Raw genomic sequence first — 18,857 nt, 5'->3', positions numbered from 1 at the left:
ATCTAAAAAGAGCAATATTAGAAACCCAAACAACAATACTATGAAAAAATAAATCAAACACAAAATGAATATAGATATCTCACATTTTGTTACATTGTGAGACATCAATGTGAGACATCTGTGTCACATTCTGTGTTTGGTGTTTTCTATTATTAATTTCTTTTTTTTTTCTTTTTTAGGGCTGCTAAATAGCCCCCATATTTTTTTTGGGCTCCTATTTTTTTTTATTATGGCCTAGTTTGGGAAGACTAAATAAGTGCACTTTTTGACTTTTTATGAAATATGGGTTGGGTTTGAGTTGGGTTTGAAGTGATGTGTTAGAGAGGTGATGTGACTTAAATAAGATGATGTGACTTAAATAGGATAGTGACTTTTTGACTTTTTATCTTTTTTCAATCATGCCAAACTTGGCCTATAATTTTATCTTAACATTAAGGCCAAGTTTGGCTACTGCCAAAAAAGTGCACTTATTTCATCTTTTTATCTTTTTTGGGTCACATCAATCAACATCTCCTCTCTACTTTTTCTACACATAATACAAAAAAAAATCAAAAAATACACTTATTTAATCTTCCCAAACTAGGCCTAAATTCCAATTTTGTACCCATTCATATCCTCCGAAGTCTAAAATCTTAATGAAAAAAACATTTTTATTAAATGCCTTGCATAAAACCGCTAGATATTTGGTAAAGATTTGGTGGAAATTTATCCTCGCATTACTCAACGCTAATCTCACCACCCCCTCCTACACCTTCCGGCGACCGACCCACCACCACTTCCACTCCCGCCGATAGGCACCACTTCCATCTTCATCCTCACTAGCAACCCTCCTTCTTCTTCTTCCTAACCCTAATTCTATCATTGCCCACTACCACCGTCAACCACAACTTCTTCGCGAAACCCTAGCCGCTAAACCCTAGCCACTGTGAGAGAGGGAGAGAAAGAGGCCACCTCTCCTTCCATCTTCGGCGATTTTTCCACCGCTACAACCTGGACCGTTGACCACAACTTCTTCGCGAAACCCTAGCTGCCAAACCCTAGCCCCCGTGAGAGATAGAGAAATCGAGCGAGAGAGAGAAAGAGAGTCTTTCCATCTCCATCTCCATCCACTTCCCTTTTTCTTCTTTGATGGAGTTGGGAGCTTGTTCTAGGGTTTTGAACACCAATCAAGTCTCGTATTTCATCCCCACTACCCGATTCCAACGACTGAGAGACCTCTCAAACTCGTCTCTTCACTCTTCAAATGCTTCGTTTCACGTTTCCCCAGCGATTCCTCGCGGAGATTGTCGTTGCAGAGCCATCGTCAAAGACTCCAACAACATCAGTATCTCCGTGGAAAAGGTAATTTTTTTCATCATCTCTCTAATTAGCCTCACTGTAGATTGTATGTGGCAATTTTTGCCAAATTGGGCTTGTTTAATTGAAAACAACTACTTCAAAATCTAATTTACAGACAATTGATCGTCTTTTTATGAATGTTATTCTTTGTTTCTTCCTTCTTTTTATCAAGGTTGTATGCAGATAGGCGGCTATAAATTTATATGCATGTATGGGCTTGCTTTAGGTATGCATACCCGAGCACACATAGGTACTGTATGTGGGTAATTATGTATTTAGGGCTTGTTTGATTGGACGGATTATACCATAGCATTGGGATTATTAATTCATAGCACTTACATTCCATTGTTTGGTTGCAGATTTTATTTATTGGATTACACTTCAATGGCCATTTTATTCAACGAAATTGACAATTTTTTTAATTCCATGACTAATAAACTAAAACATATATATAATTGAGATTATATATTTTCATATCTATTGCAAAACAAACGTGGATAAGAGAGAATTATGTGTCTCACTAATTTAGTTGGATAACCAATCCTATACTAATCTCACGGATTGTTAATTCCCTCACAATTAATCCTGCTAATCAAACAGACCCTTATTGTAATTTGATTCACTCTTGCTCCAAGGGTTCCAATTTGAAGTGTGGCCAACTAGTTCTTAGGGTTATGCATTTGCATTGCCATGAACTGAAATCCTATGTCAAGCCAGCTCAATCCAAGCACGAACTGATATGCAGGCATTCTTTTTTTTTTTCTTTTTTTTTTATTAACATGTTGGTATGTTGGAAGCTGTAAGGGGAGGGGAGAGTCTTTCTTGTGGCAATCCTTGAACCTTGCCTCCTAAGTCTTAATGAAATGCAAAGGTTCTGGCCAACTCGGATAGTCCCAGTTGGTTGATCAAAATTATTTATGGTTTACTACTGCTAATGATCCAGCAAGTCCTTAATGCAGCTATGGTATCTAAATGTTATAATGTATCCCTAATAAATGTATAATTGTCCTATAATTTCTCTACCATTCCTTTTCCATATTCCAAAGTGTTAGTACATTTTCTTTGATGCAGTACCTGATTAGTTCGAACCACTGGCACTTTTTGTATTTCATGCTATGTTGATCGGTTTTTGGACCTTCGTAGGTAAAGAAGATGTCTGGAGAATATTCTCGAGACTTGGAGCTCTCAAGTTTAACAGCTTTGTCACCTCTGGATGGTCGTTATTGGGGTAAAGTCAAGGACTTGGCTCCTTATATGAGTGAATATGGCCTAATTCACTTCCGAGTTATGGTTGAGGTACAGATCCTATATCATTTTCATTTGAAACAGTCAAACTTGGTTATAATCTTTGTTGTTATGAACTGTTAAGTTACATATAAGTGTGGGTTAAAGGAAAGGATGAGCATGATGTACATATGCTTCTACCAGTAATATCACTTTCTTTTCCTTATGCCTTATAGTTCCAAAATATTGAAATAAGAGCAATATTTTGAACAAACAAAATGCAAGCTAAATGTTTTGGGGTGACACAAAATCAACCTTTTTTCTACAGCTGTCTCATTTTTTGGATTACTAATCTGCTACTTGAAAGTTGTGTTTTTTTTCAGTAATACAAACCTAATGATTTTTACAAAATTTGTAGTAAAGATTTAAAAAAAGAAAACGAAAAAAAAAGCTAACTCTGATCTAACCTTCGCGAACCTATTATAAAGGAAATATTTTATAAAATATATTAACTTATTTGCAAGGGAAATTTATTAGAAAATCCCTTTTCAAGTGTTTGTATCCTAATTAGTGCATAAGATATTCTTGTATTCTAATAAGTCCTATTAGTTGGACATTTGATCCACCAAATCCTATTTCTCATATTTAAAGTATTTTATGGATATTTCTACCCTTGCAAATATTTTGTAAATGGTTAGCAATTTGGTGATGTGAACATTCATATTTTAGAATGTGAAATTCACATTAACATGTGAATGTTCACATTGACAGTGTGAACATTCACATCATGGAACATTCATACTATAAATATGAATATTATTATTAGGGATATTTTGGTAACTATGTCACCTATAGGCCTTATTGGAACATAAGAAAATAATATGGACTAAATGGAATATAAGTAGATGAAAAGAGATTTATGAAAAAGTGTCCCTATTTGCAATACAATATTTGTTTTTCTTATGACAACAAATTTGTTTTCAGTTGCTGCTATCTCTTCTTAAATTATTTTGCACAAATGATTGTACAAATTGGAAAAGCTTGGTTGACAATCAATGTTTTGGTCTTGACAAAGTTATCTGGCTCGATTCTCAGGTTTAATAAACTTGAGCTTGAAGCTATTCATTGAATTTTATATACTATCAAGATCACTGTGTAGCTTACAAGTATTGGAACAATTTATCTCCACAATTGCTTGGAATGGGACTGCTTGGATTCAAATCATTTGTGCTTGTGCAAAACTTTTGGTTAAGATAAATATTGTAAATTGGGGTTTTTTGAAGCTAAACTCGTGCGTTGTTCACCATATATATTAATAAATAGTCAGTTAGTCCTGATAATTTGGTTTTGGAATATCGTTAAATGACAAGAATTGATTAACTGAGGAGTGATGTACTGGATACAAATTGGCATTTGGATGGACAAAACTGATGGGAGTTTTTTTTTTTGTTTTTTGCCCTGAAGGGTTTTGAGATGCCCATGATTGAAATTTGATGAAAAAAATCCAACTTTCATTTGATGGTCTTTACTGCATTGTGTTGTCAGAGTCCTCGTACACTATACCATGCTTAAGTCATTTAGGCAAGGTTGTCTTTGAGAACATTTTCAATGAGCTTAATCATATTTATGCTTTAGGAAATTTATTGCTACTTAATTACAAATAAATCTGTTCAGAAATATACTAATTCATACAAAGATAGAATGAAGACTCAAAATAACTTGAAGCCTAATACATAAGGTAGGCCTGTGTGAAATTGCTAATTTGACCTTATTCTTCTTAGCATACTATGCATCAATTCAGAACGTATTTTTGAGATTGGTATATAGGCTGAATTAACTGATAATAAATCAAGAAAATGACAAGACAATTTATCATTTTGATATAAAACTAGTATGCAGCAGATAATTGTTTAGTGATCCTTGCTGCAAGACATTGCAGAGGGTGTGTGTGTTTTGTGTGTCTCTATGTCTGCATGTGTTAGAGAGAGAGAGACAGACTGGCAGATAGACAGAGGAATGCTACAAGTTTATGAATGATAACTAGCTAATTGTAGGCAATTCAGAAAGTGTGGGTGCTGCTGTGATGAACCCTTCTGCAGCAGCTTATAAGCATAGTCTTAGGATTTCTCTCTGGTTGAGCTATGCAATGGACTATGGTAACTTGACTAATTGGTTAAGTGGATTCAAACAAGATGTGATCGTTTTGAGACGATGTCACTGAACTTGACCCATAGCTTGATTAAGTTTGGATCTTACAAATTTACGTCTATTAAGTCAATTGACTGATTGAGAGACTCACATATTTGGATTGAGTTATCCAGTGTCTGTAAGGACAGATTTTCCAAAGGATTTAGACTTTGAAATCATAACGCAAACAATTTTTGGGACTGGGAAATCCCCTTTTCTTCCAATTCAAACTTTGTGGTTCCATCATTTGTGAGTGGAAAATATATGCTGACTTCAGTGAGTCTCTACTCCAGCTACTTATTGGGAAAAAAACAGAGTCTATATTCCAGCTATGTATTAATATTGATTGCCACTGAGAAGTGAGTTTATCAAAAGCCTCCATGGTTCTGCTCTAACCTTAGACATGCATAAATCACCTATGTTATTCCCATTTAGTGTTTGAAATAGATAGTATTGGCTGTGCATACCATGGAATGCAGTGGTTGGTTAGTCATCTGCAAAGATTGGGGCTCAAAGCTCCAGGACAACTTCATCATGCTTGAGTGGCCATAGGACAGATAAAATGCCATGAGATTGGTGAGAAAATGTCATAGCATGGGTGATATACCAAGCAGCTTAACTATATTAAGCCATCCATAATTCTACTAGAGGTTATTCAACACCTATATTGCTGTTGTGGTTTAGTATTATTTTGATTCTTCCAATTGTCATTATTATTTGTGAAAAGTTCTCTTTGTGATTTTTTTTATTCTTTTTCTTTTGGTCATTTTTCAATTGTGAAATGTCCATTCTCAACAATTGGAACCCTCTTTCAGATCAGATGGTTGGTAAAGCTTTCACAGATTCCCGAAGTTACTGAGGTTCCAAGCTTCAGTGGGGAAGCACAGTCTTATTTGCAAGGATTGATTGATGGATTTACCATAAATGATGCCTTGGAAGTTAAGAATATAGAGAAAGTGACAAACCATGACGTGAAAGCAGTGGAATACTTCTTGAAACAGAAATGCCAATCACATCCAGAGATTGCGACGGTTTGGACTTAGTCTTCCAGTTTCTTTCAGATACTAAAATGACCAGCTTTTGGTTTGCATTTAATCCTTCAGTTGCTTAAGATACTATCAGGACTGCCTTTACTGTATTTGACATTATTAAACTGTTACTGTAGCCAGTCTTCAGTTGCAGAGCCTTTCATTATTGCTGTCACTATTTGAAATTTTTGAGTAGCTAACCCTCTCTTTTCATTGTAGGTGTTTGAATTTTTTCATTTTGCTTGCACATCTGAGGACATCAACAATCTTGCCCATGCATTGATGCTGAAAGAAGCTTTGAACTCCGTCATATTTCCTGTCATGGATGAAGTAATTGAGGCAATTTGTAACATGGCTAAAGCTAATGCTCATGTTCCCATGTTGTCTCGCACTCACGGGCAGGTAGATGAATTTTTTATTTTATTTTTAATAGATGCTACACTGCAATTCATTGTTGAGGGAAATGGTTTTAGATTTCTAAACCAACACCCCCTCAACCCTCAAAAAAAAAAAAAAAAAAAAGGTAAGAAAAAGGAAGATTGATAAAAAGAACAGAGAAAAAGAAAATGGTCCATCTGACTAGTACCCTGCATATATTGGATTGTCGAGAATATGCATAATCACTTAATAATAACTAAATTTGATGACTAGAAGGAAGAAGTTGAGTTGAATGGAGAAATAACAACTGAATGGAGGAAAAGGATTTACTTTACTTTAACTCAAGTTGTTGGGATATATGATTTGTTGAGTAAATTTTGTAAACTTAACCTACCTGGCATATGATGGTGCATACAATTGTGTTTATACAGTTGTTTTAGAACTAATAGTCATCGATAGATCATTCATTTGGTTTATTATTCTGTAGCCAGCTTCGCCTACCACCCTTGGAAAGGAAATTGCAATTTTTGCTGTCAGATTAAGCAGGGAAAGACGGGATATTTCTCAAGTTGAGATAATGGGGAAGTTTGCCGGTGCAGTTGGAAATTACAATGCACATCTTGTTGCATACCCTGATATTAAATGGCCTCAAATTGCAGAGGAGTTTGTGAAATCTCTTGGATTAAGTTTCAATCCCTATGTGACTCAGGTGTGTTCCATGCACAAAATTTCTTCTCATTCAAGTTTTTAGTAGGTTTTCACAGACCAGAGTAATTTAAAAGTTTCATCAACAAGTTCTAAGTTAACAATCAGTAACCACATTTTGATGGATCCTTTTGACATGCTCTCTGTTGGCTCGTATACCTACCATACACTACGCGGCTGCTTTATGTACAAAGCTAGAAAAGTCGGTGGTCTTTATTACCTATTAGTTACTCATTAGTGAACTCTCTTCCCAATTTTTATCCAGTCCTTGCTCCTTATTGTTTTATCTAACAATTAATTCAGCCATGTTAAACTGTGATAGAGGACATCACTTGTATGTGTTCCTTGAAAATTCTGAATTCGAGTCATTATCTTCTAGCTAATGCTTTCATAGTTTAACCATGTTCTGCAAGTAAGTTGCTCCTCCAGATTATCAATGTGATAATTTGAACCACCGTTCTAAAAATCTTTTTCGGAAACAAAATGATTTTTGAATGAAACTTACAGAGGGCTTATGATGCAAGCATATTCATGCATATGTACCTGATCTAATTTAATACAATTTGAACATGTTATGCAGATCGAAACTCATGACTATATGGCAAAACTTTTCCATGCAATTATCCAGTTTAACAACATCTTAATTGATTTTGATAGAGACATGTGGGGCTACGTATCTTTAGGATACTTCAAGCAGGTGAACTTTCTGATATATTTGTGAATACGTTGCTGCTGGTTTTCCTCTGCTAGAACTTATGTTTTTTCAAGTTCAAATGTCAAGCAGATAACTAAGGCTGGTGAGATTGGGTCCTCAACTATGCCTCATAAAGTAAATCCCATTGATTTTGAAAATAGTGAGGGCAATCTTGGGAAAGCCAATGGAGGTCTATCCCATTTAAGCATGAAATTACCTATTTCTCGTTGGCAGGTAGAACACACTCTCTCTCTCTCTCTCTGTGTTACTTCTTTGCAAAGATATATGAAAGCTCCATTTTGAGTAAACATTGATTGGTAGTTTTTAGGCACCAAAAGTGCAGAATATAAGATTATATGTCACTGGGCAATTATGATTTCCTTATCATATTGCAGATCCAAGTCTGTATAAGCCAAGCCCAGTAAAAGGAAGGATTTTGCTAGTTGTTAATAGTTTTGGTCATCTAATTTTAGTGGTGATAGAGTGAGACATGCTAGAAAGTAAATATTTTATTTCTATATGTTACGTGCAGCGTGACTTAACTGATTCAACAGTTCTGAGGAACATGGGTGAAGGATTAGGACATTCTCTTCTTGCGTACAGAAGTGCATTACAAGGAATATCAAAGCTGCAGGTAAAAAGTTAAATTTGCAAGGTACATAATTACTGTTACTTTTCATCCTGTGTATGGTAAAGTTGCAATAGTAATTATATGCCTTGTTAAAGGTTGCTCTTATGTGAAAACAAAACACTGTCACACATCACTCTGATATTAATTGACATGATGAAATTAGTGTTTGCGATTTGTCATTTTTCAGGCAGCATCCACTACTACCCTTTCCAATGTTTTCTCTTGTACTCTTCACGTCTTGTATTCTATTGGTGTTGAGCTAAAAGCTTACTTTGCTTTTGGACATCTGCTTTTAATTGAACTAATTTTGTCATAGGTTAATGAAGCTTCTTTGTTTGAAGACTTGAATGAGTCATGGGAGGTGCTTGCAGAGCCAATACAGACTGTATGTTCCTTTTCTCCTAGCCTACCAATCATATTCAATCTTTTCTTCTTTTTTTTTTCTCTCCCCCCCCCCCCCCCCCCTCCTCTCGACAGGTCTGAAGAATTAATCTTGTGACTGGCGAAGAAAATCTTCTAACTGAATGCCATCAATACCTCATTATTTCGCTCATATCAATATTGTGACTTTCATGTTTGTTCTCTATATCTAGGTGATGCGAAGATATGGCATCCCAGAGCCTTATGAGAAGCTGAAAGAGCTAACCAGAGGAAGAGCAGTTACCAGGGAAAGCATAAGGGAGTTCATTGAAGGTTTGGAATTGCCCACTGAAGCAAAGGCCAACCTGTTGGAGTTAACCCCACATACCTACGTTGGAGCAGCAGTTGAATTGGCTAGAGCAGTTGATATGGCTGTGAATTCAGTGAACAGACTAGGATATTGGACTGATACTGAGAACAATTGCAAGTAATTTACCAGTAATATGGATTTGTTCACCTTCAAAGATTTACACTGCGTGATGCCTTTGAGCAACTCTATAATTGAGGAAAATAATAACTGAACACAATCAACGCACATTTTGGAGGAAAACTGAGGGTTGAATATTTTGTAACTAATTTTCATAGTACAGATTTGTATTGTGGTGATGATACATTTGACCCTCGTTCAAGCTTTGCAGGTGAATTGAATATGTGAGATTGTGTGACTCAAAAAGGAAAGATTTTTTGGGATGAGATGAAAATTTTAAGATCAAAACTGTTAAGTGGAATGAAGAATTTGTGGAAGATTGTCAGTCTTTTATTAAAACCGAGTTAAGTACCAGAAGGGATCATTGATTACCTTTGTGTACTTTTTTGCTTTGTTTGGATCGGGAATTTATAAATGGAAAAAAATTAATTTATATTCCTTTATATTGTGTTTATTTTTTTTCTTTTCTTTTATATTTTTAAATTTTTAATCTAAAGTCATGATTTAAACCCTATTTGAGAAAAAGAAATCAAACCGAATTAAATTTCAGCAAGTTGGTGTATACGCTGTCGATTTTCACATTGATTATTATGCCTCGTGCCATCAGAACAACCAGGCCACAAAGCAAGGGCATGGAGTGATTTATTTATTTATTTATTTTGGTCTCTTTAATTTACATGTTTTAGAACAATACTACATAGAATGTTTGACAAATTAAAATTTAACACTTGTTAAAAACATTATAAAGAGTGATTTTTAAAGATGATAAATGTCTCAAATATTTTTCCATACCTTATTAGACGTCGTAACCATTTAATTATGTAAGAAAGTTTATTAATATATTACCAATTTTCAAAATGGAAGTATTGGCAGTTACACTCTAAAAAGAGGAATCTAGGTTTTTTCCCAAAATAATTACTAAAAAAATATATGATTTTGATTATTAAAATTTGTGAAATTTTTCACTAATTTGAATTTTTTTTAAACAAATATACACAGAATTGTTAATTCCTCATTTAAAAATATGAGGTAACAAGGTGACATGGACGTTTGCAAAATGTAATTAGTAATACTATGATACTAGATTTAACTATTCAAAAATTATTGAGAATTATCATGTTGTAATTCAGATTTATTTTTATTCTACTTATAATTTCTATATTATACAAATTTAATCTCTATTATATGACAATGACTTTTTTAGTTAAAATAGTCAATAAAAATAAAATAAGCTAAAATATTCACAAAAATATCATATCCAAATTATAATCATTTTATTTTTTCTCTCACAATTATTAAATTAACTATATATAAAATAAAAAAAAAATCTAACTTTTTAAACACAATTTTTTTAACCAAACTAAAATAACTATTTACAAAAAAAACTAAAAAATCAATTAAAATAACGAACTTATCCAAACACCACTTAGATGGTGTTGAAATGAAATTTACCATTGAGGGCCGCTTGTCTCTGGTCCACAAAGTAGACTTAATGATATTGTTGGGCCTGTGGAGTTCGTCATGGGTCATATTTCGATAATCCGAACCGTTCAATGTGTAGAGTTCATCGAATACTTTATCCTTCTCAAACATCACGTTGATGGGATCAAATTTATGTCAACAATTTATTTTAAAAATTATATTTACCGTTGATAGAAATATAATCCGATCAAGTAACTATCGATATCCGATCAATGTGATTTTTTACAAGAATAAAGTACCCAATGAGTTCTACACATTGAACGGTTCGAATTATTGAAATGAGATATGTGATTGGCCTCCACAGATAGGGACAAAATCAGGATTTTATTATTTGATGGGCCAAAAGATTTTTTTTTTCCATCATATACACAAACATACATGTATGTACAATTTGCTATATAATTATATATACATAGAAAAAAAATTAAATGCCACAAAAGTAATTTCTAATAGGATGAACAAGTTTTTTTGTGAAAAATAGAAAGAGAATGCAAGATCAGAGAATAATGAGATATAATTTTTTTATACTAAGAGGTCATTTTATGTATAATATATATACATATATATTTTTAAAGTTATTTTTAAAGTTATGTGACAAACAATATTCTTCAAAAAAATAAGAGGATTATGATCCCTCATAATTTTCACCTAATTCCGTCCCTATCCACAAACCCAACAACACGTTCCAACCGGTCACAAATTAAAAGAAAAGCCTAACCCTTTACGATTTTTCAAAATGAATGTGATTTCACCTGACGTGTTGGTTTTTTGGGGCTATGGACGAAAGTAGTAGAAAAAATTATTGATTGATCAGATGTTATGTAACTATAGCTGACAGTAATTTGATCAGATGTTATGTAACTATACCTGACAGTAATTATAATTTATCATGTATTTTTTTAGTTTTTAATCAATTAACATAAATTTTGAAGACTTATTCTTTTTTCTTTTTTTTTTTTTGTTACAGGAAAATCCTCCCTACCCTTCCGCAGGTCCAAGGTAAAGCCCCTTGCAAAGGTCACCAAAATATCCTCTCAAGTACTGATTAGACAACTTGAAATCCAAACTCCTAACCTCCCGCAGGTTCAAGGTAGATACCAAGTACTGATTAGACCTTCTAACCTCCCGCAGGTCGAAGGTAGAGCCGATAGAGCCCCTTGCAGAAGTCACCAAGATGTCCTACCAAGTACTGATTAGACAACTTGAAATCTAACCTCCTAACTAACTGTGCTTCGTCCAAGAAATTAACATAAGAGAAAAGGAATTAAACATGCGACCTTGCAGCTTAAACCCTAAACCACAATACCACCCATACCTGAGTTAGTCTACTCCTTTCATCCATCACAATTCAACCAATAACTTCTCAAGTCAGAGAGCTATAAGAGTAGGACTTTTTCTTTTTTTTTTCTGTTTCATTCGAACCGTATGAGAGTAGGACCTTGGAATCTGTTTTGTATTATGGGGTGTTTGGGAAGTTAGTTTTCAAGTTTGTTTTTTTGTTTTATTTTGTTAAAAGATAAATTAGTTACAAAATTTAAAAACAAAAAATTCAAACAAAATATCACATCAAATCTTATAATCATTTTGTTTTTTTTTTCACAAATATCACATTTAACAAAAAAAAAAAAAAAAAAAACTCGCCTATCTTTCTAAACACCAAAAAAAAAATAAAAATAAAAATAAAAATAAAAATTCTCTAATAATATCCAATTATACCAAATTGTCCCTCAATTCCAATGCTGCAAAACCCAAGGACCTCTTGGATTGGACCGGATCCAGAAGAAAAGAGATAATGGCGAAACTTCCTTTGCTACTGAGTACGATCTTCATCGTCCCTTTGGGCCTTCAAGAACCCTGCTGGTATCTCTCTCTCTCTCTCTCTCTATATATATATATATGTGTGTGTGTGTGTGTGTGTGAGTTTGATCGGACTTTCACGAGGTTGCAGTTCGATTGTTGGGTGATTGATTAGCTTTGTACATATGGAATTCACTTTGTGAGTTTTCGAGCTGATTAAGAGAATAAAAAATCAAAGGATTTGCCCTTTTGTTGGTTGATGAGTCACTTTTGTGACCGTGCAATGAGATGATTGATTGCAGAGAAATTAGAAATTTATCCAGCTTTTGGGTTTTTTTTTTTTTTTTGTGTGCAATTGCCCTTTAATTTGATGGTGTGATCGTCTCATCCCTTCTCAATTTTGTGAATCCAATCTCTCTCTCTCTCTCTCTCTCTCTCTCTCTCTCTCTCTCTCCCCCTCTCCTATCCTTACTCTATTTTTTCATTAAATTTGAGAGGAAATATGGTACAGGACATTCCAATCTTTTTTAAAAATTCCAAACTTGTTCTGAAACCTGTTTTAACCATTTTTTACAAAAGAAAACCATCTCCAATCCTTACTCTATTTAAAATTTTATCAAATTTGAGTAAAAATATGACTTGGAAATTTTGTAAAGGATTTGGTTTATCCTTGATATATGTATAGGACACTCCAATCTTTTTTAATTTTATTTTTTCATCAAATCTTTTTAAAAAGTTCCAAACTTATCCTAAAACCCTGTTTTAACCATTTTTGATAAAAGAAACCATCTCCAATCCTTGCTCTATTTGCTACCCAAAAAATAAAAAACGCTTACTCTATTTAAAATTTCATCAAATTTGAGTAGAAATATGACTATTGGGAATTTTGATTTGGGGGATTTGGTGAAAATTTTGCCTTTCCTTGATTTGACACTAGTTTGATGAAACAATTAGAGCTCACTTTTTTAGCTCTTTATTTATCAAATTTGAATTTGATGAAAGAATTGGTGAAGGATTGGAGATATGCTTGTAGGAGGATGATTAGAATTTAAATGTATGTTTTGAAGTAACTTGCTACTATTTTCTTCTTTTCTATGTGATAGGGAAAGAAGTTGAGATATGGTGTTGGTAGTGAACATGGTAAGCCCAACTTTCTTGGAGTCAATTTGCACCTTGATATTATCAGCTCCCAATATGAATTTTGATGACATTGGTACCAATCAGTTGATTTCTGTTGTTGCAGCTATCCCTTCTATCATCTAGAAGAGATCTTGTGGATCTATTTGGGTGCATCATTTTAGTCATTTTTTGCTAGTTCGACTGTTTACGTATCTGCCTATGCCCATCAAATGGAGAGGGAATATTCCAACCGAAGTCTTTCAAGTAGAGGAGGTTCTGGTAAGCATTTGCTTTTTTACAATCTTTTGTCTTGTTGATGGTAATACATTGTTTCATTGATTTGAGAAAAGGAGGAGAAACAATGGTGTAGCTCCCTAGGGTACAGAATATGGAGTATATCTTTCAAAAATCTGAATGGATGAAGAGAGATTGGTTAATTTGCAGGTTCTGTCACTGGGATTTAATTTAACATATCTTCAGAGCATAAATATGATTGTGCCAGTTACTTCAAAAACTAGCATTCATATCCTTCATAGGAAAATTCCAAGAAAAAATATATAATGGATGTTTAGGTTTGTTGTGAGATGTCTTGTATTTATTTTATGAGTACAACAAGGGGCCTTTTACCATGGTAGAGGGCCAAGGCCCGACGACAAGGAAGTTTATATTGTAATTTCCTGGTAGGGTTCAAAGAGTGTTACATAATAGGGAGCTGCATTAAGAGGTTGAGAGTCTTCTTGTAATCCATATTGACTATAGTGGATTTGTTCTTGTAATCGTTCCATGTTTATCTTGCGTACTTGTTTTCTGTGTGTGGTTGTTCCTTTATTTACTGCTTCATTGTGTGATTGAAACCACGATTATACACAAGAAGTCGTCCAATTGGGTTAATTAACATAAAGATGGCATTCAGGGATAGCCATTCAGTGTAGTCAATTTGTCATATTTCCTGGGTGTATTGTCTTGCAATGATATCTTTGGCTTTATCTTCATTAGCTATTATTAATTAAGGTTGCTCTTCTGGCCTAATGCAGAGATTGGAAGCCATTATGTGGTGGAAGCAGGGTTTTATATGACATCTTTTGCTGCAACTCTTTTCCTTGCTGCACTTGTAACATGCGGGGTTTTATTAGTCACTTTGCTGATTGCATTAACAGTAATGTTGCAATCCTGTGAAAGTAGAAACGCGGGAATTGTTGAGATATCGAAAGCAAATGAAAATTACAATTACTGCAAGATCTTCTCTCTGCATGCTGAGCTCAACAGTTTGGATGTAGATCAGTTCCCTGAAATCTGTAGGATTACTGCTGTTCAGTACATAAAAGAAGGTCAATATGCGAAAGATTTAAATCTTACAATGGGGGTGGCTGAAAACTACTTCAATGGAGTTAGGCCGCTAGAGGATGGTCTAGATATGGTGTTGATGGACATAGATGACTTTTTGCCTTTAACTTCTCATTGCACTGATCCATTGCAGTCTCGGTAATTTTCTGCAAAGCTGTTACATATAAGACTGACTCGCTCCTTTCCTCTTTCTCATGCTAAAATTGTCACTTTGGGTCATTGTGGAGCGCAAAATTAATTAACATGTCATTTATCATGTAAAGTTGGTCAATTGTCCTGAAGTCCCTGTTCAAGGGATGAAATCATTTTCAAAAGCTGGAACTGGATTTTGTCTGCAAAATTCTTCATTCCCAAACTGTCTGGATTTAAAACTAAATGAAGTCCTTCCATATTTCCCTTTTTGGCTATTCATTTTTCTCTTCTTTTTTTTTTCCTCATCAATATACTTCTTGTATCCAATGTTTCTCTGAGTAGCACATGTATCCTGAGACATGAGAATAGAAACAAGAATTACTCCCTAGATCCTTAATGTGCTAGTGGTTCTTCTTGTAAAGTTGGTTTCTTATGCTGACTCGGATATCCTCTCTTAATATATTCACCCACCAAGATTACTTTGTTCTTTCTAAACTACTTGTATTCCTTAGTAGTTCAGAAATTTTGTATTTAATGTTTTATATAGCACTTTGATTGTCCTTGAAAATATGATTTCAGAATCAGTCAATTTGGTTGTGGTGATTGTCTTCAAGAGGCAAAAAATCTGAAACAAATATTCATTCTGAAATTGTACACAAAACTTCAAGCTGGTGGGTGGAAATTGATTTTATTCTCAAGGAAACCTGAGAAACAACGGAATGCCACCATAGAGTACCTTATTTCTGCTGGATATGGTGGTTGGTCTTCATTGGTTATGAGGTACCGTCTCTTCATTCCTTTCTTTCTTGCTATGATGAATTCACAAATCGGCAATGCTACAATCCCAGACTAAAAATACCAGAAAAGTGTCCAGAATATAACATTAATGGTCTAGATTCACTTAAGGTAGGCTCCCACAATAACACCTTTAAATCTGCATCATTGATATAAGGATCTGATTAGCTTTCTAGTACACCTTCTGGGACGCGAGGCTTTTCCTTCACAAATTGACAGAGACCTGCAAACCATTTATTTCTCAAAATATGTTTTTGTCAACCGTTGCCTTGAGCAAAATTTACTAGTTGATGTGCTTCCCGTCATGTTCCTCTTCGTCAAATAGCTACTATGATGATGAGCTGATTATCTGATCATCATTGCTATCAATATGTGAATTCATGTTACTGTTTTTCATGAACGAATATATAAAGGTTTCCTCTCTATATCTCCCCCATTCTCTCTCTTCTCGTTTGAAGTCCCCTTCCTGGAACAATCCCTATGAGCTATGTCTAGTTTAAATCTTCACCTGAATTTTTTGAATCTGCTGACCATAGCTTCTTCAACCTTTTTGCATATATTCTTATTGCTTTCAGTTTCGATCTTCGTTTGTTTTCCTGAAACACTGTCTGATGCTTGGATGGTTATTAACTCTATTAGGCTGATCTTTTATGAACGATCTCTCTTTGGTTATAATTTTGCGAGTTCAAGAAGTCTTTATTGGAAAATTGATGTTTACTTTTTGTCCAAAACAGTTACAATCCCTCATCACTATATGCCATATAACCATCGCAATTTTTCTATTTGTGAAGCCATTAACCTTGTGATGAATTATGCCAATATATAGCTCATTTACTCTTCTAGGGTGTGCCGACGTGTAGTTGTTCAAACTTGGAATTTCGTTCTTTATTTGATATCAACTTCACGGTTGAAATGATTGGAATTGTCACAGATTGGAAGATGAAATGCAAATGGATAGCCGTGAATACTTTTCCAGACTAAGAAATTCACTGCAGAAACAGAGCTGCCGCATCACAGCTGTGATTAGCAGCCAAATGGATGCTTTAACAGGCCCATATTCAGGAAATCGCATGTTCAAACTTCCAAGCCCTATTTATCACATGGAGCATTATTTTGAAAGCACAAACCTGCCTCAATAGTACATCATGTTTCTGAGGCGGCACAACTAGTATCTAATTCATTCACGTGTTCCTCATTGGGGGCCCATCGGTTGTATATTCTGCTCGGCCTTAATTGTTGGTAGTACTGAAATTCATAGTATTGAAAGTATTTTCTAGGAAACAATTTGTGGTAGAGTTGCTTTATGTAAATTTGATGGTTGTCTGCTCTTGGAGGGTATCATCACCACCAAGTATGAGAGGCAAGAAAATAGAATAGGCTTGTCTCAATTATTTGAGTTGTGTTTTTGAATTGTATATTTTGTAATTATCATTATGAGAACAAATGAATGTTACTATTGCTTGTGGAAATATATGGTGCTCAAAAGAAATTCTTTTGCTTGGAATCTGAATGGGTAGAAATATGATTTTGGTACATTTCATGTTTGTATTGTTCAGAGGTTATATAGCACCACAAAAAGGTTGGGCATCAAAACCTGCAACAGCTGGATTCATAAGAGAGCTCATTTTTAGAAGGGTTTGGCTTCTCGCTAGATCGAGAGAGGGACTGAATCAGTCCAGTGGTACAAGACTCACTTTGATGATTAGATTTGTTTATTTTTAAACTTGTCAGTTGATAATTCACGTAAAAAATCAAATTTATATGATAATCATATCGACATGATGATAGCAAATTTGTTGTCATTGAAATGAACGATAATTGTAATTACACAAGCTTAAAAATAAACAGATCAAAACATTGAAAAAAGTCTGTTGGATTGAATTAGATTGATCTAATTCTCTCTCCAATAGTAGTTAGGGCATCTCCAATGGATAAATTAAAATATTCAGTAGGGTAAGTCATTACACAGTTAGCAAATTAAATTAAAATTTTTAAAATTTTTTGCTCTAATGAATGTGTTAAATGATTTACTAAATTCACAAAAATCAAATGCGACTCTTGGTGTAAAACTTTATTCAAATAATGATGTAAAAGTAGGAAACTTAATTATAAATAAAATATTTTTAATGATTTCTTATGAGTTGAATCTTTGATACCTATTAGATTGGTGAATCTATCTTATTGAATTACTTGAATATGCAGATTTTAAAAAACAATTCATTTATTCATCTTATTTATTATTTTACTTTTATGGTATTTATTTATATATTTTTTAATAAAGATATATAAAAAATTCATTTCTAATGTGATTTATTTATGAGATCCCAAACAGCCTCTAATAGATCTTTTAGCTACACTATTACACTCGTCATTCTTTAAATTAACAAATATTTAACATACAAATTTAAATTATACTTTTCTTTTTTTGTCCGTTAATAAATACTTTAATATTAAAATTAAACTAGATGCTTTTATGTAGTTGGTCTTGGGTTATGGAGTTTTACAAGTCTTTTAATCCTCTTATGCATATATATACTTTGTACATCTGTTTTTTTATCAATAATGATTCCAAAATATAAAAAATTTATACAGAATTGTCCTATTGGATTATGGAATTTGACAAGTCTTTTAATCCTCTTATGCATATATATATACTTTGTACATCTGTTTTTTTATTAATCATGATTCCAAAATATACAAAATTTATACAAAATTATCCTATAAGGTAATGTTACTTTGACAATTTTGTAAATGAAATTCATTATAAGACCATTTTTTTGCCGGATATGCTGAGAAATTTGGTCTTGATACATCATGAACCACAATTAGAGCAATTGGAACTCTCTGAGGAGGACAATCTGTGAAGTTTTTTTTTTTTTTTTTTTGTTATGTAGGGTATCCTAAGCCAGCTTACGCGCACCAGACTAAGTCTTCAGAGTCCGAACAAGCCTTCCGAAAACAGGGCTTACGCCCTGCGGTCCGTGGTCCCAAGGTATGCGTTTGGCTAGGAGATTCGAACCTGAGATTTGAAAGGGAGCAAACCTCCAAGCTCCAGTCGTCACCCACTAGGCCAACCACCCTGTGGTTGACAATCTGTCAAGTTGCTAGTATTACTGATATGCGTATTTGGATTTCCATCCATCTAATCCTCTCCAT

At 34.0% G+C, this 18,857-nt stretch overlaps 2 protein-coding genes across 2 annotated transcripts; both read left to right on the top strand.

The window, feature by feature from the left end:
* Positions 1–600: 600 nt before the first annotated feature.
* LOC114274913 (uncharacterized) lies at positions 601–9,278 on the top strand. The gene is made up of 10 exons (XM_028216892.2): positions 601–1,341; positions 2,482–2,634; positions 5,565–5,780; positions 5,997–6,179; positions 6,643–6,864; positions 7,441–7,557; positions 7,645–7,788; positions 8,087–8,188; positions 8,502–8,570; positions 8,779–9,278. The coding sequence occupies exons 1-10, from the start codon at positions 1,129–1,131 to the stop codon at positions 9,034–9,036; spliced, it is 1,677 nt and encodes a 558-aa protein (XP_028072693.2). The 5' UTR covers positions 601–1,128; the 3' UTR covers positions 9,037–9,278.
* A 2,624-nt stretch (positions 9,279–11,902) lies between these two features.
* On the top strand, positions 11,903–17,205 carry LOC114307391 (HAD superfamily, subfamily IIIB acid phosphatase). Its single transcript, XM_082876230.1, has 6 exons — positions 11,903–12,374; positions 13,415–13,451; positions 13,555–13,709; positions 14,465–14,912; positions 15,486–15,686; positions 16,633–17,205. The coding sequence occupies exons 3-6, from the start codon at positions 13,661–13,663 to the stop codon at positions 16,838–16,840; spliced, it is 906 nt and encodes a 301-aa protein (XP_082732356.1). The 5' UTR covers positions 11,903–12,374; positions 13,415–13,451; positions 13,555–13,660; the 3' UTR covers positions 16,841–17,205.
* Positions 17,206–18,857: the final 1,652 nt, after the last annotated feature.

This window comes from Camellia sinensis, chromosome 1, assembly GCF_055761805.1.
Source record: "Camellia sinensis isolate YWXY chromosome 1, ASM5576180v1, whole genome shotgun sequence".
NCBI classification, from domain to species: Eukaryota; Viridiplantae; Streptophyta; class Magnoliopsida; order Ericales; family Theaceae; genus Camellia; species Camellia sinensis.
This window is presented reverse-complemented; position numbering and strand designations above follow the sequence as displayed.

Coding starts and splice junctions, on each gene's coding strand:
- LOC114274913 (XM_028216892.2), top strand. CDS start 1,129: ATGGAGTTGGGAGCTTGTTCTAGGGTTTTGAACACCAATCAAGTCTCG. Junction 6,180..6,642: donor TGTCTCGCACTCACGGGCAG/GTAGATGAATTT, acceptor ATTATTCTGTAG/CCAGCTTCGCCTACCACCCT. Junction 8,571..8,778: donor TTGCAGAGCCAATACAGACT/GTATGTTCCTTT, acceptor CTCTATATCTAG/GTGATGCGAAGATATGGCAT.
- LOC114307391 (XM_082876230.1), top strand. CDS start 13,661: ATGGAGAGGGAATATTCCAACCGAAGTCTTTCAAGTAGAGGAGGTTCT. Junction 13,710..14,464: donor TTCAAGTAGAGGAGGTTCTG/GTAAGCATTTGC, acceptor GGCCTAATGCAG/AGATTGGAAGCCATTATGTG. Junction 15,687..16,632: donor TGGTCTTCATTGGTTATGAG/GTACCGTCTCTT, acceptor GAATTGTCACAG/ATTGGAAGATGAAATGCAAA.